Source organism: Podarcis pityusensis, assembly GCF_964106645.2.
Source record: "Podarcis pityusensis genome assembly, chromosome: 4".
NCBI classification, from domain to species: Eukaryota; Metazoa; Chordata; class Lepidosauria; order Squamata; family Lacertidae; genus Podarcis; species Podarcis pityusensis.
Genome location: NC_138027.1, coordinates 29,624,597 through 29,648,143, shown reverse-complemented (window position 1 = coordinate 29,648,143; position 23,547 = coordinate 29,624,597). Strand labels below are relative to the sequence as shown.

The 23,547-nt window shown below is 41.8% G+C and overlaps 1 protein-coding gene across 3 annotated transcripts; it reads left to right on the top strand.

The window, feature by feature from the left end:
• The first annotated feature begins 873 nt into the window (after nt 1–873).
• Nucleotides 874–23,547, top strand: UPK1B (uroplakin 1B). Of its 3 annotated transcripts, none has more exons than XM_081004208.1 (8): nt 874–1,142; nt 11,618–11,705; nt 12,557–12,757; nt 14,283–14,357; nt 16,242–16,364; nt 18,592–18,771; nt 19,662–19,745; nt 22,337–23,547. In XM_081004208.1, the coding sequence occupies exons 2-8, from the start codon at nt 11,637–11,639 to the stop codon at nt 22,385–22,387; spliced, it is 783 nt and encodes a 260-aa protein (XP_080860334.1). In that variant the 5' UTR covers nt 874–1,142; nt 11,618–11,636; the 3' UTR covers nt 22,388–23,547. The 3 variants fall into 3 exon arrangements, with proteins under 3 accessions (XP_080860334.1, XP_080860336.1, XP_080860335.1); XM_081004210.1 differs by lacking the exon at nt 874–1,142 and adding an exon at nt 1,979–2,033; XM_081004209.1 differs by lacking the exon at nt 874–1,142 and adding an exon at nt 8,401–8,442.

Here is a 23,547-nt window from a genome sequence, read left to right as displayed (position 1 = left end):
AACTTTACAATTCTATGATTCTGAGTTTTAATACAGGATTTTATTTCGTTATGACCTGTTCTTTCAGAACCTCAACAGTCTCACCTCTCCCCATTGGGACCTTATTGCTCACACTGCAACTACAAATTCAAGGACTTTGTTTATATAAAGCCTAAACATCTCTGAATTGTGTCAGGACACATAGAACTGATTTCAGCTGGAGGGAGGGAGGGAGGGAGAGAGAGAGAGAGAGAGAGAGAGAGAGAGAGAGAACTTCAGCTGAGATACATGAACATTTTGAAGGAGGTAAAGGTAAAGGACCCCTGACCATTAGGTCCAGTTGTGGCCGACTCTGGGGTTGCAGTGCTCATCTCACTTTATTGGCCGAGGGAACTGGCATACAGCTTCCGGGTCATGTGGCCAGCATGACTAAGCCGCTTCTGGCGAACCAGAGCAGCGCACGGAAACGCCGTTTACCTTCCCACTGGAGTCGTACCTATTTATCTACTTGCACTTTGACATGCTTTCAAACTGCTAGGTTGGCAGGAGCAGGGACCGAGCAACGGAAGCTCATGCCGTCATGGGTATTCGAACCGCCGACCTTCTGATCACCAAGCCCTAGGCTCTGTGGTTTAACCCACAGCGCCACCCGCGTCCCTCTTTTGTAGGAGGTAGGGAAACGAAATCTTAAACACCATTTTTTAAAATCATCTTGCCTCTAGGCAAAACAAATTTTTAAAATTCTGTTTTCTTATCTCTTCCACGACGATGTGCACTTTTTTCTTCATGTACGCTTAGTAACAATGTTAACATCCCTTTGCACGTCTTTGTACATTATTTTTATTTGCCTAGCCACTTTAAAGATTGCATATGGATGAGTCACCTGGTCACGCTTGACAGAATGCAATAACAGAAACACCACCAGCTTTGGTGAATGGGTTTGTGCGCAACATTCCAGTACAATCGGAGGATCTTGGGTTCTCTTGCAATCGAAGAACAGGTCTAGCCAGATCAAGGACAATCTCATGTGATATGTGCACCCACCAATCATAGGCGATTTTACTTCGTTGCCTTGGGCTCTTTTAAAGACTGATTGAGAGGGGATTTTCCTCAGTACTGTAGGTGTGTTTGGGGATCCAGCAGTGGAATAAGGAGGGTGCAAGGTGAGTTTTCTGTGTCTATAAATTGCATTCCTTTTATGTCTTTGAATGCTAAGGTCCTTTATTTTAAAAATATTTATTAAGTCAATAGATGTTCGGACCTGTTGCTTATTATATTAAAACAATGCATCATCTCTTTGCTGCTGTTTTCTGATAAATGCTTACTAAGTTGCCATTCTCTGCATAGTTAGAATGAATTTCATGGGATTTGAGCAGTTTTTGCACAGGGTAAGAGTTTGCAACTTTTCATCTGTTTCCTACAATGATGATATCATTCCGTGTATCACTGCTTAATGCTGATACCAAGTTAGGGGCCAATCATAACACCACTTACCTGAGAGAAAACACTGCTGAATTTGATAGGACTTACTTCTGAGTAGAGTTGGTTAGCATTGCACTGTTAAGAGGCAGGAAAGCAGTACAGGTTAAGGATTTGCATTTCCCTTCATTTTCTGTGAACAAGCACAAGATAAAAAAGGATGAGTTTCTCCCGGTTCAGTTCAGTTAATCAAAAATTCTCTCTCTCTCTCTTACACACACACACACACACACACACACACACACACACACACACAGGCTTTCTGCCTAGTTAACTCTTCATAAAGTTCTTGTAAGGAGTGTTTCAGTTTTTCCCTTGTAGTATTTTGAAGGGGGCAGCCAACAAAACAGCTTTCAGGAAGGAGTCTTCAGTGCATTGAGAAGCTTTGAGCTATTTAATTAGGTTCATTGCAATCTTCTGACCTGTACGGTGAATCTGTGTTGTCTCAAGATGAGCCTCTTGTTTTGCTTGCTTGTTTTGTGTTGATGAATCATAAGGGGAAACCCAGAGTGTAAATTTTTCAGATACTCATCTTTTTTTGGAAGCCCCCCGGAATATTATGGGGCTTGCTCCAAGTAAGTGTGCATCAGATTGCAGCTTAGCAAACTGTGCTATGACACAGCTTTGCTCTGATCATACATCCCACCCCAGATGGTTCATTCCTATTTTCTAAAATGTGTTTGATTACTGTTATTTCTGCCATATTTCTGCTTGTCTAGCAAGCCTGTTCTTATTTATATAATAGCATTGTGTGGCTGGATAGTTGTAATTTTATGTTGGTTTTTTTTAAAAAAAAGATGTTCGAAAGCATGGGGGTGTTTTACGAAGAGTAGAACCATTGAAATTAATGGATCTCACTTAGTCATGTTCTTTCATTTCAGTGTGTCTACTCTGTGCAAAACTTGGCTGAATGCCACCCCCACGACTCCACCTATTTAAAAGGGTTGTATTTAAGGGAGTGTTGTTAACTCTTGCAATTGCGTTGCAAATGTTCAGATATGCTCTCTTAAAATCAAGAAAACCCCACCCTTTTCAAGGCAGTGTTGATGGTCTTTGAAGCACCTCAAAATCTTGTTTGGAGTGTATTTGTGTGTGTTGCTGTGTTGGGGTGTGTGTGTGTGTGTGTGTATAAAAAATGAGATAATACGTAATTATAGCACAATGGAGAAGTAGTATAATCACTTCCCCAAAACAGAACTGCCAAACCATCAGGCACAGTGTTTGGGCATCATTTCCAGTTGATGAGGACAGGATAACCACAGGAATGCATTCGACCATGTGCCCTCTGAAACTCCAACCATCCTAGCTGATTGAAACTGGTCAGAGGAGGGTGGCAAGGTTGCTCCAAGGTGTTGTGAATGCATTTTTGCATTTTTGGTGCCAGCCACCCTCAAGGAGGCAGTGGAGTGCCTGTACCTACTCTTTAAAAAGTGCAACCAGGATCCAACATTGTGCAATGACTACCAACCAGTCTCCAGTAGGGTTGAGGGAGAGACTTGATTCTATTCTCATTTAAACACTAGCCTACCTAATTTGCACTTTCGGGGGTGGGGAGTGAGAACAGAAACACAGCTATCCTTCCAAATTTGCAGCTCTCTGAATTCTGCACACAGTTCTCCAGCCAATAAGCATGCACAAAAATTACATGGTGAAGATAGTATATGAAAATGTATTCTACTCTGGGATATTGCTCTGTAAAAAAATGTATATAGTAGACAAACTTGCATGCAAATATGTATATTAGGAGAAGTTCATATGGAAATGCCAGTGAATATTTATGATGACTTTTTAAAATTACAAACTGCTGTGGAATTGTGAAGAACTGAGCTTAACTGTGGGGAAAAATGAGAAAGCAAGACAACCCAAAATGTACAAAATCACCCACACCTGGTCATACTTCTTTTGGGAAGAAAGTGGTGGCGCAGCAACTGCCTGTGTTCCTGGATAACTCTGATTTCTGGACCCACTTCAATCTGGATTTCGGCCTGGTTTCAGGACTGAATCAGCCTTGGTTGCCTTGATGTATGACCTTTAGCAAAAGAGAGAGAAGGGGAGTTGTGTTGATCTCTCAGAGGTCTTTGACCACTGTTTCCTCCTAGGTGGGCTGTGTGAAACGAGTTATCAGAGGCACAGTTATTACATGCCTACCTGTGCAGTTGAGTCCAGATAGTGACACTGGGGGAGTGCTCCTCATCCTGTGGCACTTGTGCTGTGGTGCTCCATGGGACACCACTTTGTTTTGTTTTGTTTTTTTTAAAGCAATTTATTGGGTTTTACAATAAAAAATAAACATAATAAACAATGTAACATTTGTCTTAACATAGTTTCACATTTTCTTTGGACTTCCTCACATCTCCCGCTCCCACTTTCATCGTTATAACATTTTGTCAGCAATTTATCATCTTATTTAAATTCTTATATCCCTTCTATGTTTCATAATCTTATAATTCTCGAAAGGAGCTAAGTTTTCACAGTCTTACTTATTTTCTTAGAAACTTCTAAATTTAGTGGTGCTCAGTTATTTTAGTCTAGCATCTTATTTAGCATTCACTCAAATTACAATGCTTTTGTAAATAGTTCTTAAATTTCTTCCAATCCTCCTCAATCCTCTCTTCTCCCAGGTCACGAATTCTGCCGGTCATTTCAGCCAGTTCCATGTAGTCTATCAGTTGCATCTGCCATTCTTCCAGTGTGGGTAGATCTTGAGTTTTCCAGTGTTTTGCGAGAAGTATCCTTGCTGCTGTTGTTGCATACATAAAAAATGTCTGGTCCTTCCTTGCCACCCCTTGGCCGACAATACCCCATGGGACACCACTTTGTCTCCGGTAAATATTTAACGTATTTATGAAATCATTGGAAGCGGCCGTTGGGAGTTTTGGAGCATGGAGACCTCAGCATGCTGATGACAGCCAGCTCTGTTTCTCTGTAACCTCTAAATCAGTTGAAGCTGTGGAAGCCGTGATTAACTGGATGAAGGACAATAAACTGCGTCTGAATTCTAGGAAAGTGGAGGCTCTGTGGGTAGGTGGTTTCTGTGTCTGGAAGACAGGCCTGTTCTGGATGGGGTTGTGTTCCCTCTAAAGGGGCAGGAATAAAGCTTGGGGATACTCCTGGATATGTATTTGTCATCAGAAGCGCAAGAGACCTATGTGGCTAGGAATGCCTTTCACCAGCTTCATTGGGCCTACCAGCTACAGCCATTTCTGGATCAGGACCATCTGACCACTTTAGCCCATGCACTGGTAACCTCAGGACTGGATTATGGCAATGTACAGTATGTGGTGCTGCCCTTGGGTTCAATATGGAAGCTCCAGTTGGTGCTGAATGCAGTGGCTAGACCGCTGATGTGGACAGGTAGCTGACCACAGGCAACACCTCTGCTAAAATGTCTGCACTGGTTGCCCCTATGCTAGCAGGCAGAATCTGCCTGCCCAAGAGGCAAGGTGAGGCAGTTGCTCAGGTGGCAGATCCAGCCTCTGAAGAGTATACTGCCGCTGCATGTCTGTGCCCACTTGCCACCATAGTGGGGTTGCATTTTGTGTTTTGTCTGAAGCGGCAAAATGTCCTGGGCCAGGTTGGCTAGCGGGCCACGTTCAAGGCTCTTGTGATGATATACAAAGTCATGAACAACTTGAGTCCAGGATACATTAAGGACCACTTGAGCCCTTAGTTCCCAGTTTAGTCACTGAGATCATCTGGAGGAGAGCTGTTAGTCGTTCCCCATGGCACAGAGGCCTGACTGGCTTTGACCAGAAGATAGGCATGTTGTGGAACACACTTTCAGCAGGCAATCGGCAGCCATACTCACTTTTAGCGTTTATTGAAAACCTTTTTGCAGCTGCTTAAAACATTACAGTACTGTTGAGCCAGTCACTTTGTTGATAATTTTGATACTACTTTTAACAGTATGGTATGTAGTGATGTATGGAAGTGAGAGCTGGTCCATAAAGAAGGCTGATCGCCGAAGAATTGATGCTTTTGAATTATGGTGCTGGAAGAGACTCTTGAGAGTCCCATGGACTGCAAGAAGATCAAACCTATCCATTTTGAAGGAAATCAGCCCTGAGTGCTCACTGGAAGGACAGATCATGAAGCTGAGGCTCCAATACTTTGGCCATCTCATGAGAAGAGAAGACTCCCTGGAAAAGACCCTGATGTTGGGAAAGATGGAGGGCACAAGGAGAAGGGGACGACAGAGGACGAGATGGTTGGACAGTGTAGCATGAGTTTGACCAAACTGCGGGAGGCAGCGGAAGACAGGAGTGCCTGGTGTGCTCTGGTCCATCGGGTCATGAAGAGTCGGACACGACTAAATGACTAAACAACAACAACAACAATGTTTTATTGATGCACACTGCCCTGGTGTTTCACGATGTAGCAATATATAAATACTTTTTATAAATAAAACCATTGCTGGTGTACAGTGCTACTTTTCTAGAAAAAGAGGTACTGGAATTTACCATGAACTCTTAGACTGAAGAACCCTTGTTCTCTTAGAATGGCAATGGTGCCCACCTGAGAGGTGCTGGAACTGAGTTCCAGCGAGTTTTGGCTGGTGGGGGGGGGGGAAGCCCTGCTGGTGTATAAGGTGTTAGTGAATACCTACACCATTGATACAATTGATGAAGCCATACTTTGAAGCCTATTTTGGCATTAAGATGCATATATAATCTGAATGATTGACTTTCTCACTGCCACATCCCCACTGCTTTTGTAATAAAAGGTCCACAATGAAAAATTCAAATCGACAGGTGGAAATGCTAAATATGACTAAGAAACTGATCAATGATGCCATAGATAAAAGTGAAGTGTCTCCCATTTCCCTAAATATAGATATGTCATGGAGCCTTGGGGCAAAGCATTCTCTACCATCAGATGAAAAATCATTAGAAAATTTAATAGGGTTCACTGAAGAAACAGAGGTGTGGTCCTCATGAAATGGCTTGAGGACATGTTACGGCATGGATGCGTCATGTCTTGGGCGGGTGCACAGGGTAGGAGAGCACTTTGCCAATCTTGAGAAACTTTCTATTTCTTTTATTTTATGCTTCAATTCCTCTCAGTAGGCATATTGTATTATCTGGTGTGCCAATGTCCTGCCCTGAAAATTGGTTAACAGTGAGGTGAAACGGAGAACTTCAGCAAGCGTTGTTCTTGAACCAACAATCCTGTGGCAAAAACTTTGGCAGACTATCTGAGACAGAGTGAAAAGTATTGATAAGGGTGAAATTCAGCCCCTGACTATGAAACACCTGTATAGGAACACTAATAGCTGAATATTATTTCCAAGGCAGCAATACATACATACATACTGGGAAGAAAGCACCACTAAATCTAACTGACTTCCTTCTGAGTAAACTTGCACAAGAGTGTGCTATAAAAGCATTTCCAGGACCTGAAAGGCTGTAGAAAAAAAGCCTTTAAAAATAAAAATAAAAACCTACATTTCTTTTGAATGAACTCTTTGTGTAAAACACATATAATATCCCCAGATGCAACAAAACGTGTCTCTTCCATATTAGTCTCTACAGCCGCACTGTAGCCTTCAAGCAATTTTATTTTACTCCCAAAGGCTCACTCCTCCATTGTCTCCAGAGACAGATGGAATATCTTGGACTCCTGTAGATACCGTATAATAATCTCTCTTGAAGGGGTGATGTCTGGACCACACATACCATGGCAGCTATTCATTCTTCTGATCTAATATAAACCTGGAACTGTCCTTTAGTGCTATTGCTGTACATGGGAATTAGACTAACATGACACTCGAAAGACAAACCCTTTCCTATAGGAGCTTACAGTCTCTAAATTGTTAATGGAGAATGACACAGGGTGACCTGAGAAAGGGAAAGGCATGAGTAATGAGGACTTGCCTTTTATTTGGCTGGCAATGCATCTCTTACCTGCTAGTCTAATATGAGCAAGTATAGCTCTGTGAACTTCCACAAGTGGCGCACATACCTGACACCATTTATTTTTTAAAAAATTATAAACTGCTGGATCAAAAACTTCTCCATCCTCCGGGCTGCCACCTGGTCCACTTGTTTGCATAGGAATTTTAGACTGTGCACTCCACGAATCCACAGGCAAGCATAAGAGGGTTTGATTTCCCATCTGGCTCATAACAATTCAGGGCAGTTGTCAGTATAAAAGATAAAGGTAAAGGGGACCCCTGACCATTAGGTCCACTCGTGACTGACTCTGGGGTTGCTGCACTCATCTCGCTTTATTGGCTGAGGGAGCCAGCGTACAGCTTGCGGATCATGTGGCCAGCATGACTAAGCCACTTCTGGCGAACCAGAGCAGCGCACGGAAACGCCGTTTACCTTCCCGTCGGAGTGGTACCTATTTATCTACTTGCACTTTGACGTGCTTTTGAACTGCTAGGTGGGCAGGAGCAGGGACCGAGCAACAGGAGCTCACCCCATCGCGGGGATTCGGACCGCCGACCTTCCGATCAGCAAGTCCTAGGCTCTGTGGTTTAACCCACAGCGCCACCTGCATCAGTTGTCAGTATGGAAGCCGCCTAATGCTGCTTTTCCCTAGATGTGGTTTAATGTGCATCAAGATCATGCCACAGAATTCTATGTCTCCCACCCAATAAACCCAACTGTCCCTCTTAGAATTTACAAAAATGAAATAGGTCAGTCTTCCCAGACCTGATGCCCTCTAAATCTTTCAGACAGACTTACCCCTCTCGTGATCTCTGACCATGACCCATGATGATGTGAATTGTAATCCAAAACATCTGGACGGTGCTCGGTTTGGCAGCGCTGCTATAGGCTGTGGCAGGGGGTGTCAACCTTCCTGGGCCAGTGGACTCCTTTGCGATTTTGAGTAATTTCTGTTGGCACCAATCACAAAATGGTTGCCATGGAGGCATATAAGAGAAACTGATCAATCCAAACAGCTACTGAGTAGAGAGAGCCAGCTGTCTTTCGTGCTTTGTGGATTTTCAAGGGGATATGACCTTTCATATGACAGGTACATTTGGTGCCCATGGGTGCTGTGCAGGTGACACCTGGGCTTTGGCTACCCTTTTCTTCATCATAGCATCCTGTTGTACTTTTACATTCTACCTTTTATTTCATACCAGCTGCTTCCTTAATACGTGCTTGGCTTCATTTCATTTTTTGCACTAGACCTGGGCAAATAGCTGAGAGCAAATCAGAACTCCAGTTCTGAAAGCAAGCTTCGTGTGTGTGTGTGTGTGTGTGTGTGTGTGTGTGTTTTGAGGACAATAAATGCATAAACTAATATGATATTAGTTCTGAGAGAAAGATAAAGAAGCCTGTTCAACTGGCTGAGGAACTGGTCTAAGCAGGGGCATTCCAGCCTCTGTGGCACGAAGGAAACTATTATCTGATCTCAATAATTTTAAGGGCAGTGGAGGTGGTGCAGATTTCACTTGCTTAGGGAAGAGTAGGAAGTTAAGCATTTTAAAATTAAAGATTACGATCCCATGTATTACTACTACTTGGCAGCAACTGTGTTATTCAGTAGGCCTTTTGTCTGTCTATACATTTGTGGATTTGGAGTGAAACCTATGTTAGCCATCATATAATGAAAGCATTCATACATAATGGTAAAACATGGTTTAGCATTTCAAGAAAGAACCTCAGGTTTGTCTCTCTTCCCTACACTCTCTTCCTCTAGTATCATAGTGAGGATACTGGAAACTTCCACTTCTGCTTTAGATTCACCACGATGTTGAATTAACTTTTAACTTTAAACCATTGCTGTGTTGAAATAACTTTGAACTATGGTTAATCTTAACTATGGTTTGTGAAAACAAGCTGGCTTCTAAACTATGGTTTGAAGTTGGCTTGTTTTCACTAATCATGGTTAAGATGAACCATTTTATCTGGGCTTGGACAATACATCAAACTGCTCTTCATCCTAAATGGAACCAAAGCTTCTGACTGCCTTGTGGCCAGAAAATAGTTAATGTGGTCAGAAAACTCTGAATATAATCGAAATAGTCAAATCATAGCAATTATTTCTAAATTCACACCTGTAAAATAGCATGTGAAAAATTTTCTACCCTCTTTTCATGTGACCAACCTCACAAACCCTCCATGCATGGAAGGGTGAACTTCTAAGGCAGGCAGACTGCTGTATCCTGCAGGCTCACAACATGACTTATAACCCTGATCTGAAAGGTAACTGACACGAGTGTGCCAGGTTCTCCACTACAGATGTTCAAACCCTATACACAAAGGACTGTGAGATCCAGCTGTCCAGGACATGAAGGAGGAGCTTGTCTTGCCCCTGTCTGTAGCATCTCAGAGTTTTGTGTTGAGGGTATTTGAATTCCGTTAAGAATTCCTGGGGTGCCCAGTCGAGAGCTCAGAACTTTCAAAAATGCAACTGGAATGTGACTCTCCTGGTCTCTCATGTTCCAGCTACAACTGGCTCTTCACATTATCTTCCCGTGCCTCTTTTGTCACAGATGCTGAAGCATAGTTTTAGTGTCTCACATGGGTGTGACTTTCTCCCTGGGAAGGTTGGGTCAGACTCGCTGCAGGCAATCTGCGTGAAATGGGCAATGACATTTTCAGCTATGCAGCAGAACCCATAGCCCAAGGTAGAAGGCGCCTCCTAGACTGGAAACGGGTGCGACAAGTTTATGAAAACACTTCACGCACGATGCAGCTTTAGACTTCACAGAAGTGGGAGGATGTAAAAGCATTGTATTTTATTTTTATTTTTTAGAAGGTGACTGTAAATTGAAGCAGGGCTGCATCGTTCCTCTTGTTTCTGATGTTTGGGTATGAGTACCAATGCTTATTTAGTCAAAATTCCACCATTTATTATTTATTATTTATTTATTGACTGTATATACCTCCCTATACCTGGGGGTCTCAGGGCAGTTTACAGAATAATATGCACAAAAGTGAACAATATCCACAAAAGTGGGGTACTGGCAGGCTTGGGGAAACTCCAAGTTTTGAAGAAGTACAAAAAAGATATTTAGGAAACAACCCTAAAGCCACACACATGGGCTTGTTTGGTGGCTACAGAATGCTGACCAGGGTGGAGGAGATGGCAAACCAGATGGAAAGGGTAATGGAATGGAGTGTCCCAATGGAGGGCATGGCCCACTGACTAGAACACTGAACAAGGCTATTCCACACTGCGACATTTTGTGTATTTGTGTATCCTGTGTATTTGTGTGTGTGTAATCTTCCAAATGTGGCATTGCAAGAAATATAATCAGTCTGAACCTGCATTTATAGATCACTACACATTTACAACATCTGTGCTGCTGACTCTCAAACTTTGGGAATATATACACACAAAAAGAATCAATTTGAGTTGTGCAACTCAAATTGGTTGTACTAGACCCAACATTTTTAAGCAGTGTGGACTTAAGTCGCTTCTGGGGGCCATCTGGGATTAGGACCAGAAGCTTAAACTTCATTAGTTTCATAGTTGATCGGCCCCTGACCCCACTGAACGGTTCTACTCAAAGGGCACCTTGGTGACTGCAGCATCAGGTATAGCCAGATGTATTTTGTCTATTCTCTTCCTTTTGTGCCTGGCCATTTGGATAATTGAGGACACCCGTGGGATTCATGAAACTTTCTTTTCCTAGGTATGGTTTATACCAGGGATGGGGAAGCTATGGCTCTCCAGGTGTTCTTGGGCTCCAATTCCCATCAGTCCCAGCCAGCATGTCCAATGGTTTTTAATAATCTGGAAGCCCTCTGGTTTCCCATCCCTGATTTACACTGCAATCAGATTCATGTGTGCTCCGTTTCCTCTGCTTGCCCTTCTAGATAACTTTGAACAGCCTTTGCTCCAATAAAAGATATAGCCTCTGTTTGCTCTGTCTTCTACTTTTTTATCAGTTCTCAAATGATCTCTGAGTTACCTTTTAAATTCCACAAATGTATACATATATCATATATATCTGTGATGAAACTTTCCATTTTCCATGGGTAGGTATTGAAAGAATGTACAAACCTGCTTACAGGTACACCAAATAAAAAGTTATGTGGATAGTTTGTTCTGATGTAATTTCCAAGGCTTCTTTCTCAATATATCATAGTAGTTTGTGTGTGCTTGTTCTTGCTTTCAAGGGCAGAGGTGGGAGGGCAGGCAGAAAGCTTTTGGGAGAACCTACAGCGCTGATAAATCTGTAATTTGCTTCTAGGTTGAACAGCAAACTGAAAATGGCAAAAGGTGATACTGGTGCACGATGTTTCCAAGGCTTGCTCATCATGGGGAATGTTGTCATGGGGGTAAGTGGACTTGAAATGTATAGTATGGGGGTTGGCTACTTCATGGATGCAGTCCCTCATAGATTAATTAAATGTACTTCTAGAGGGAAGCACTTTTCCAGTGATATGTATGTCTCTTGAAATTATCCCATCAATACATATGCATTTGTGTAGTAGAAGGTATCACAATTATGGCTGCAAAGACAGATGAAAGTATAGATCCACATTTTTGATCCCCAATAGTCTTGTTACATTTAAAGTACCACTGTATTCCCTCCTCTAAGGATTGTAAATGCAATTTTTGTGTGTGTGTGTGTGTTTTGTTTTGTTTTAAAAAAATCAACATTGTTTTTAGATATATATATTTAATGCATAAATATATTTTTGTTGGCAAGGCAAGAAGGGTTGTCAAAAAAACCTTGAAGGCACCTCTCCCATTTCACTCTTCAAAGAAGTAAAAGGAGAAGAATAGCAAGGTGTTTGTGTAGGATAGAGGTCAGCAAAATCTGGTATATGTCAGGTGGGGGGCGGTGCTGGCACAGGAGGCATCAAGCAGCATTTAACTCAAACACAAGCAATGGACAATGCAAGAAAACTATTGCCGTGTTAACTGTTGCCTAGCTTCTTTGCAATAAATCTGAAGATGGAGAATTAGCTGTGACAGGTCATGTGGCAGAAGCGTAGATAGCAATGTGTGGTTATTGCAATCACAAATTTGTACGAGCGTTGGACGATATGGGGTGCCCTTAGTAGTAGATGAGTGAGCCAAACTTTTGAATTGTGTGTTTAATATGGGCTCAGGTTTTTGTCCTCGGGTCAAGCAAACACCCTTGGGTTGACAGTCACATGTCTGTTTGGTTGTGTCTTCTCAGTGTTGTGGCCTTGCACTCATGGCAGAGTGTATATTCTTCGTGTCAGATCAGCCAACACTTTATCCATTGCTGGAAGCTACCGACAATGACGACATCTATGGTGCTGCCTGGATTGGGATCTTCACTGGCTTCTCTTTCTTTTGTATGGCAGTCCTTGGTATTGTTGGTGTCGTGAAGTCAAATAGGACAATGCTATTGGTGGTAAGTTGGATAGTCACCAAGAGTATTCAGCATTCTCTAAGAGTTTGGTCAGTATATTTCTGACTTTTTGCACACAAAGGAATTTCCTAAACGGTAAAAAGGGTGTTGGAGAGAGTATTTCCTTGGCAACTTAGTCATTACTATGTGTGCAGAGTCTCAGAAAATGGAATAATCATGAGTGTCAGGGACATTGTGCACAAATGAAACTTAATGTTTTGTCTTCCATTCTGTTGCAGTTCTAGCACAGAAGAAGTAGAAACTTATTCAATTATAGATATGTGTGCATAGTTTGCTGTCAATCATTGTGAAAGATATGGCAGAAAAAGCGAGAGACATATTATTCTGAGTAGATACTTTGCATTATCATTCCACAAAGCACAACTGCAAAAAAGAATAGAAAAGAGGATGTCACCGTAGGAATTGTATCCATGAGTCTCTCGTCTGAGAGGAAAAATCTTCCAGTTCACTATGACTGAAATCTTAGTGTAGTGTAAAGCAGTTTTCTTCAGCCTTGGCCCCCAGATACTGTCTACCTGCAACACCTGTCATCCATGCCCATGGCTAAATTGACTTATGATGAAGTTGTCATTCAGACAATATCTGGGGACCCCAAGTTGAAGGACACTTGTGTAAGGAAACATCTCTTTTTAAAGGGGTGATGTAGCTATTATGATCCACGAATTCATCCTTGTTTAGGAGGAACTGTGTTGTTGTTGTTGTTGTTGTTGTTGTTGTTGTTGTTTTAATACCCCAAACAGATCTTCCTATTGAAGATGGAGTGGGCATGAGGTGGAAATTACTTTGCAGTATAGAATCAAGATTTACAACTTTTTGCTATAGGACTGATGGAAAGAAAGATCTTTCAGAGCAAAGGACCACCTAACCCCTTATATGCCCAACAGATCACTGAGGTCTTTGTGGGAATCACTGTGGGTGGTCTCCTATGGTTTGGAGACATGGCTCGTTTGCACCAGGAATCATGCACTTGGAATTGGGGGCCCAATTTTATGAAACTTCCTTCCAGCTGAGCTCAAACAGGGTCCCTCCCAGCACCTGCTGTAGGCATATATATATATTTTTTTATTCCAGCAGGTGTTTTAATTTTTACCTTTCTTCTAGTGTATTTTCTGTACACTGCTTGGAAGCAGTTGTAGCTAAGCAGTATATAAATTGTTTAAGTAAATAAATAATGAGCGCCTCCACTCTTGGAGGCAGTATGCCACTGAATGCTAGGGGGGATTATGCTGGGATATGGGGGGGTGGTACTCTTTTGCTCCAGTCCTGCTTTGGGGGTTCCTGTTGTCATTTGGTTGGCTTTTGTGATAAAAGGATGCTGTACTACATGGGTCTTTGGCCTGGTCTGGCAGGCTGCTCTTAATCTACCTTTTCAGAAGGAAAAAGTAGAAGCTTAGCAACCTACCCCAAGAATCACGTGTTCCTTTTCATCTCAAGGATCTAAACCTGACGGCTAAGTGTACGTGGCATCCTTTGTTGACATGGTGTTGTGTTTTTGGCTTATTTTCAGTATATCATCCTGCTGATGATAGTCTTTGCCTTTGAAGTTGCCTCCAGCATCACAGCAGCTGTGCACCGAGACTTTGTAAGTACTCTGCGCTATTGGTTTCTCATTCTCTCAGATCTTCCCAATTTCATCTTTGAGGTGAAAAGGATAAAATCTTTGGCGGAGGCCCTTCTGCTGGTGCTTTCCTTAGCAAAAGTACATCATGAATGTTGGAAGGGGAGGCCATTTTCTGTAGTGGGGACCCAACTTGGAAGGACTTCCGCAAAGAGGTTGAACTGGCACCGGCATTACAATCTTTTTGGCATGAGGACAAGGCGTTTTGATCTGCCCAGACATTTTAAATCAGGCATCCCCAAACTCAGCCCTCCAGATGTTTTGGGACTACAACTCCCATCATCCCTAGCTAACAGGACCAGTGGTCAGGGATGATGGGAATTGTAGTCCCAAAACATCTGGAGGGCCAAGTTTGGGGGTGCTTGTTTTAAATGGTTGTGTTTCCTCAGTCTGCCTCACAGATTTTGTTGCCTCTCCATTTACAGTTTATACGAAGGCGTTTTGTACAAAAGTATTTGGTATGGATGAATTTTATTTATTTCTGTCTGTTTGTACACTGACCCAGAATCTTTCTGGCTGAAGGGTGGTTTAGCAATAAATTAATAAAATTAAAACAGCTTGGGCCTTGGTTGCACATCTGCCAAAGGCATATGGCTCTACAAGAATGAGGCTCTAAGCAGAATGAACACGATGGCTAAGAAGATATATAACTGATTATTTGTTATTTTTTCTCTATGATTTATGCTATATTTATGATGTTTTATTATGTTCTATCATATTATTTATTGTTTGTAAGCCGCTTTGGGATTCATTTGAGCGAAAAGCAGCATAGAAATAGTATAAGTCAATCAATATGTGGGAGACTTGCAAGTATTTTTAAATGGAAAAGAGAGCTTCCTGCCCACACCTGTGGCCTCTGAAGTATTATTAGGTTTTATTAGATTATATAAATTGTTAGATTATCAAGTAATTTGGAGATACTTAATTTTAGTATTTTGGCCATTTCCTAACAAATGTTTAGGCAGCAATGAATGGCAAACTGTTCATTATTTATTTCCTTGAACTTTCCTCATGATGTAATCCTCTGTCAAAGTCTGGTCAAGGGTATCTCTGCATTTACACAGCAGTTTATTCCATTTCCCTACTAATTCCCACATTACATTTAAGCTTTCACACCATGTAAAAGCCATTCTAGAAATTAAGTGGAAGATAGTGCAAGTTTTGTTATCATTCCCCTGTTGTTTGCTGCTGCTTCATCTTCTTCTCCTTCTCCTTCTTCTTCTTCCTCTTTAAAAAAAAAACATTTGCAAGCTTGGAAACCTGGAAAACCAGGGGAGTTTTGGAAAGGGCTGTTGACTGGATTCAGCCAAGGCCTTACAGGATCACCCCCTCCCCTCAACAGCTGCTGAAAGGAGGTGGCAATCCCAATTTCTAATGTTCCTTTCACACTGTAGTAACCTACTGGTCTGAATAAGATTTAATGTGACATAGTGTGGTATACAGATTCTGCAGTGTGAAAGAAATGTTAGAAATTGGGAGAAGAAGTGCTACCATTATACTTAGTAAAACAAACACAATAAATACCATGTCTGGATGATAACAATAACAATAACAATAATAATTTATTACTTATACCCCACCCACTCTGGGCAGCTTCCAACAGGATATTAAAAATACATTAAAACATTAGTCATTAAAAAGCTTCCCCAAACAGGGCTGCCGTCAGATGTCTTCTAAATGTCAGATAGTTGTTTATTCCTTTGACATCTGATGGGAGGGCGTTCCACCAGGAATGTAGCCTCTGTTGGTTATTACTTGGGGTGGAGGCTTCGGTCCTATTGAGAGTCTTTCTTTCTCCCAAAATAAATCTGGCTGACATTCATACACCCCTCTCTCATTGTCATGCAGCTCACCCCCAATCTCTTCTTGAAGCAAATGCTGGAGAAATACCAGAATCCAGACCCCATCAACAATGACGACAAATGGAAGAGTGAAGGTATCACCAGGACGTGGGATCGGCTCATGTTGGAGGTAATGATGAGGGGTGCAGTTTTGTAAATCTTTGCTCCAGCCTTAAGAATACAGCTCTAAATGTTGTCAGACTCTCTAGTCTGATGCTTCTGTAGGTACATCTTTCCTCTGTCCTGTGAGCAAACAAGTTTTTGCTGGACGGTTCCTACGTTTTGTATGAATATTAATAATGAAATGCTGCTAAATCCCTTCTAAGGCTTCTGTTGGATTCTTAAGTGTATTTGTTTATTCTTACTTTTATGTTGCTGTGCACACTTCCTTTGGGGAAGGCGAAGGGTTATGTTTTTGAGAGTGGTCAGTGTATTAACAATGACTTTCCACATCTTGCTACTGCCCAGTATTAGAAGCACCACCTTTCAACACTTCTTAAACTCATATTACCCAACTTCCGTATGTCAGCCCAGCTGTACTGATACACATTCAGATTTTCTTCAGATATAAAAATAATGGGTGGAACTCATAGTCGTGCTAAGGTGATTCTTCCACCATCACAGTAATTTCTGCTTACCAGACAGAACAATCTCCCCTTTCCTTCCTTTGCATGCTGCTATTGGGGTTCTCTTGACCCTCCCAAGCAGTTGTGGGAAGCAAAGTCCCATTGTGCCAGCAGGAAACATTAAGCTGGCTTCTGCTAGCCCAACAACTTAGATGAATCTGGGCCAATGAACATGTGGTATAAAACGATAATAACTTTGTTTAGCACAGTAGTAGCTAAACTTGGCTAAAACTATAATCCTGGGATGATTAACCCAGCTGAACTCAGGTGTTTGTTATTGCAAGTATACCCTCCAGGTATAGAGTGGTATATAAAGTCAATAATTAAATAATAATAATAATAATAATAATAATACATGTATTGGATTTGAACTGGCCTATAAATGGCTTAGAGTAGACACCTCTGTTTAAAACTCCTTGAGATATTTTACTGCTCTCTCTATGTCTCCTGGAACGATGCACCATCTTTCCACACATGAATGAAATTATCTTGATCCAGCTTTAATTATCCTGATCCAGATTGAATAGTTGGGGATAATATAGGCCAGTTTTATTTTAAGCATGCCTTCCATGCGAATCCCACTCAGATGAATAGAATTATGAAAAGGATTCATCCAAGACCTGAAGGCTTTTGAATGCAATGTATGGTTAGGCTCCTTTTGTTTGCAACTATGTGATTCTATTATGTTTTAGGTAAGCCATCTTAGGATGGCATCTGTGCCCTGGAAAGGTGGCCTAGAAATATCAAAAATATTTGATATCTACAGGTGAATTTACAGGATTTACTAGTCAGAGCAAGCTGTAATAAACATAGCCCATTGATGTGGTACATACACTATGTTCTTATAATTTATATAAATATAATAATATATTAATAAGTCACATAACATAGGACAGTCTTTAGGTGACAAAGGCTGCAATCCACCCCCACCTTCATGCCAGGGCTTTATGAAGGTGGCACTGTTGCCAGGTAAGAAAGTTAAGGCTCACTACATCAATTTAGAGCTGGTGCAGCCATATGGTCAAAAGCTTTTACTCAATGGCACTGTAGCCAAGTCAGGATCTCAGTGTGGCTCAGCCCTTCCCAGTTCCTGCCTCTGAAACACCCCATTTCAAGGCATTCCTCCGGCAGAAGTCTTGCCCACACTCTTGGTAGCCAGGGTAGCTGGGAAAGCTGATTAGAGGGACATCTCTGTAAACATCAGCTCCACCCACCACCCTACCCCGTGCCATGGGGGGCTGGATTGCTCAGTTACAATCACGTTTTAAAATCGTTAAAAACAACAACCATGGTGGAGGTGGGAAGGAAAATTTCAACAACCTAATATATGAAACATAAAACACCAGCTTCCACCTGGGTAAGGGGAATGTTCTGGGACTTTTCAGCAGCCTAGTGCAGCACTAACATAAAGCTTTGTATCAGCTGGATGAAATTCCATGAAATACCCAAGGGAAGGAGAAAGTCTTAAGCTGCTGCTCAGAGGTATGTCTGTGTTGGAGCCAGGCAGGCCTCACTTGGGAGGACAGGAGACCACAGCTGAAGATTCCAGTAATATTCTAGTAGCTTCACTATTTGTAGAGCATGGGGTCCCTAACTGAATATCAGCCTATCCTACATTATTTTACATTCCTTTCCTTCTCAGCAAAGTTCTCTCTAGTTTTTGAATGTCGCACGAGGTGCTTAATTGCCTTAACCCTAATGAGCAACTTTCTCTCTCCTTCTTAAACCCAGAATAAGTGCTGCGGTGTGGTTGGCCCATCAGACTGGCAAACATATAGCTCTGTATTCAGAATAAGGAACCAAGATGCAGATTTTCCTTGGCCACGCCAGTGCTGCGTAATGGATCTTCTAGGAAAGTCAATCAATGTGGATGCCTGCAAACTGGGGATGGATGGCTATTACCATAAAGACGTAAGAATACCTTCTTTGTCTTACTTTTTGGGAGGCGATTGAAATGCTTATCTCAATTATTTACTTCCCAGAATGTTGGTGAAGTGCTGAAATCCAAAAGTGTTATAAAAGGCTGAAGCCCTGCAGCTGCGAAGAAGAAGAAGAAGAAGAAGAAGAAGAAGAAGAAGAAGAAGAAGAAGATTATTTCTTCCTGCTCTCTATTTGGGGTGGGGTAATAGAAAGCACAGGGGCAGGGAAATAGGATGCAGATGATACCCAGCTCTACCTCTCTTTTAAATAGGAACCAGGCGGTGAAGGTTCTATGTGACTGCCTGGAAGCAGTTGGAGGATGGATGGCATCTAATGGATTGAGGTTGAATTCTGACAAGACAGAACTACGTTTTTTGGGGGGACAGGGGGCAGGCGGGTGTAGGGGACTCCCTGGTCCTCAATGGGGCAACTGTGCTCCTGAAGGAGCAGGTGCGCAGCCTGGGAGTCATTTTGGACTCACAGCTGTCCATGGAGATGCAGGTCAATTCTGTGTCCAGGGGGAAACCGAGCCAGATGGGCGGGGTATAAGTAATAAATTGTTGTTGTTGTTCTTGTTATTTGTGGCTGATGCACTCTCATGTGCAGTGTGTACAGCAGTTGGGAGACATAGCAGCAAAGCCGTGTGAGTGCTAAAAAGTTTGTTTTTGTGTTTTACAAAGTGGGCCCTGAAAGCATGTTTGGACTTCAGGTTAGCTGCTGCAGTCCTCGTTCCAAGGCTTAATACTGGAAACAGTGAGCTAACCTGAGGCTGTAGAGTTTCTAGACAAGCTCACCAACTCTAAACTAAAGCCTGTGATGTCTGGAATGATGCCTTGGTTCCCTGAAACTGATTCTCTTGTTGGTTTGTTCTGATTACTTAGGGCTGCTATCCAATCATCTCTGGCCCAATGGACAGACATGCTTGGGGTGTTGCCTGGTTTGGTTTCGCCATTCTGTGCTGGACTGTGAGTATCTAATTGTAATGTCTTGCATGTTGGGTAAGATACCTCTTATTTAGCAAAAGCATGAAACTGGTTCTGTATCTGTTGGGGACTCTCTCAGTTCAGAATGGTACATATTCAGGTGCTATGCCTGAGTTTTCAATTTTAAAAACGTGGTGTCTTAATTGTTTTAACCTGCCCTGGGACCTTGGGGTGAAGGATGCACAAATCTCCATCACCATCATCTTCCTCTCCCCCACCCACTGGCTTCTAAGAATAAAGTTCCTGGACATTTGGACTTATTAAAATCCACAGTTTTCTTTATTGAAATGACAAAAATTAAGTTGTTGGGTTTTTTTGCTAATTGAGCTTTTGCCTTTGCTTCCAAGTTTTCAATCATACATTCACTTCATTTTCCTAAGAAAGCTTTAACTGCCATGAATGACATATTTGAACTAATACTGACTTCTGATGGTGTCAGAACCTGATGACTTTTGTAATATGTTCAGTGTAGCAGTTTATGAAGATGATGATACACAGTGGTTCTAGAATTATAGCTCCTAGTTTTCTCTATTGGTAGAAATCAGTTGGCAGGATTTTTACCTTGAATGACACAAACACACACCACAAACACACACCACAAAGCACAGTAGGTCCCTGCACAGACGCAACAGCTAAGAGGAGGCATGTTAACTCCTTATCACTCATTCCCCTTTGAAACTAGTTCATCCCTTGTTACTCTTGCTGCTCTTCCACCCTCCTGCCATTTTAGAACTTGATCGTAAGCTACTTGAGGCAGAGACCTGTCTCTTTCTTCATATTATTCTGTAGCCTAGTGCTATACAACCAATGTCACTTGGTTATCAATGAATTATAGATAAATAATATGGCTTGATTACTTGAAAGACGTTGCTGGAAGAACTCTTAAAAATTTCTTCCTATTTTGGAACAATGCCTATGGGTTGATCAGTACTAAGCTTTTTGAGCCAGCTAAGGTCAAATAAGCCTTTTGCATCCGGGAAAACTTGTTTCGAGTACCCAGTTCGTTTGGACTATCCTTTCAGGACACTTGCAATACCAACCTATGTTTACATAGTGCCTAAACTGGTGTAACCAGCAGCAGTGTAAATGTGAAATGACCTCTAGGGAGACAGTAAAATGACTATGAATAAACCCGGGAGACGGGTTATTGCCTAATCACAGGTATGTGGACAGCACAGACTGGTCCGCACGTAATACAAAAACATGGAGGAGCCACTGCAAATTTTGGGTTGTGTGCCAGCCCCTTCTTCTCTTTGCATCCAGCACAGCTGAAAGGAAGAGACTGGAAGTTTCTGCTACCAATTTCGAGTAGCTGTTCACTCAAACCCTAAACTGTAGTTCAGCTCAACTATGTTTTGTTAACAATAATGGTTTGAAGTTGGATTTTTTTTTTAAAGCAAACCATAGTTTGTTGTGTTCAGATGACATGGCAAGACTTGGTTGATCTACAATAGAAGTGGAAGCTTTAGGATTCATCAATGCAGCCACAACAGAAGGGGGAGTGGGAGTTTGTGAGCCCTATGGGTGGTTAAGATAATTCTCATAAGATAAAACTATAGCTTAGCAAATATTTGCACTTCCCATGGGGTATACAAATCACCTAAATCAGGCGTGAAGAACCTTTTTGGATCAGATCTTTATTAGATCCTATCAGATCACGGGTGCCCATTTGTCAATCACCAGATATCACATAAGTTGTCAGATGGGTGTGGTCTGATGAACCCCCTGGTGGGCCACATTTGGTGCAAGGACCACAGGTTCCCCACCCCATCCTAAATGATAATCACAGAGAAATAAAATCGTGAAATGACCTATGTGGGATTGGGGATGGAGAGATCAGGGCTGAGCAGGAATATGGACCCGCAAATTAATTAATAGCTTCAGGCATCTGGAATGGTCTCTCTCTCTCTCAAATATTGTAGGATAGGAATCTAGCAGGAATTGGGCCAGGGTGTCTGTGTGGTAGAAGGCATCAGTATCTTCTCTCCCCCCCCCCCAAGCTCTAAAAGGAATGGGTCAGTGGTAAAGCACCTCAACCTGATTTCCACTCCACTTCCAAACTTTTGTTCCCTCCTTTTTGTCTTATCCAATGGGAAATGTCTTGAATGTTCTGAAAATAGATTGTAGCTATGCCACAACAAGGGACAGATAGTTTTTTTCTGCTTTGGATGGAAACAGTACTAAAACGTTAACATTATTAGAAGATAAACAGAATTGTAAAAAATAAATAGCCCGGGAGTCTTGGTGGGCCTCCTATGAAAACCTCTTGTTGCTGCTGCTTTTCAGCATATAGGTCTCCTCCTTTTTAATTCCAGTGCATTGGTTTTCATCTGTATTTCTCCATTGTGGTCAAACATCCCACAGAAACTGGGCCTCAGGGTCAAATATAGTAGATGCAGCCCAGAGTTACTTCCATTCCACATAATTATGTTGTTTGTGCAGACTGACTTCGGGCTGTCCCTCTGGCTGGTAGAGTTTTGGGGTGGGAAATCTGGGCAAGCTGCGTAAGTAAGCTGTTGCAATGGCATAAGGTGTGGTCCTTCCTGAGTTGTTGTTTTCTTTTTCTCTTGCAGACTTGGGTCCTTCTTTGTACCATGTTCTACTGGAGCAGAATCGAGTATTAAAGAAGCAGTATCCTACCAACCTGTCCTCCTTGGAGTTGACACTTTCTTTTCTTTAAAATGTGATGTCTATGTAATATATTTCTCTCTATGGAAGTTCTGACGATTTCTCCTCTTCACCACAATGCTCCCCACCCCACACCCCCATTTCAAACACAGCAGGTCTAATACCTGCAAGATGAAAAACGGGTAGTTGCCTTTTAATTTGCTCTGTATTCCAAAACTTTGGGTACATTAAAACATCATTGGATGGGTATGCTACTCCCAGAAAGAGCAAAAGAGGAAGAAATGGCTCCAAATGCATCAACTGATCTGAAGCCAGTTGTCTGGAACAAGTAGGTTTCAAGATGTAATGCTCCATCAAGTATTATAATTTCCTCTGCTTTGTGTGTCAGATCTTCTTTCTTTTGTAATGTTTTGAACTATTTTAATGGACCATTGATCTCCTTACATGTATACAGCAAACAACTTTATCCATGAACTAGTCGAGCTAGTCGGATATCACCCTTTCGCTATAAAGATTGAATCGGGTTAGCCTGCTTTGCTGTGGTGATCAGTAAACTACATGTGTGATGCTGTTTTCATAGCTACCTATTTCAACTGATCACTGGTATTCACACCTTTTCCCGTGGTTCTTACCTCAACCAGCCCATGTAATATTTGTTGTCACTTTTGCTTTGGAGAGCTTTATTTTTAAAGCAGCGGAACCTGGCAGTGGAAGAATTTAACATTTTTTTTCTCCTCTTGAATTAAATATGTTGTTCATGGAGTTCACTAGAAGGTTAAGCTTACTAACGTGACATGAGGGCAAAACTGGTTTTACAAGGAATATTTTTGAACTGGTCCATTCTGATACTTTGTTCTACATACATCAAGTTTTGCTCCTTTTTTGTGATATTTTGTTCCTTGTACAGAATGTTCTAAGATGAAAGCTTCCTCTCTCCTCCCCCCCATCCACATGTAAGCTCCAAGAACATACCACCTGCCCTGTTTCATGTATATTTTATTCTTCAAATCTTTAATAATAAAGTGGAGTTAAAAGATAAGAAAGACAGAAATGTTTAGGACAAATGGAGCTTTCTTTCACATGTGATCCAAGTATATTGGTTTTGTGTTCAAAAGCTGAAAAATGAGAACAAATAAAAGTTTATGCTGGAGGGAAA

Bases quoted from the DNA above. Each gene is read 5' to 3' on its own strand.
- UPK1B (XM_081004208.1), top strand. From the start codon at position 11,637: ATGGCAAAAGGTGATACTGGTGCACGATGTTTCCAAGGCTTGCTCATC. The intron at 14,358-16,241 runs GTAAGTACTCTG...ATTGTCATGCAG, and splicing joins CAGCTGTGCACCGAGACTTT to CTCACCCCCAATCTCTTCTT. The intron at 18,772-19,661 runs GTAAGAATACCT...CTGATTACTTAG, and splicing joins ATGGCTATTACCATAAAGAC to GGCTGCTATCCAATCATCTC.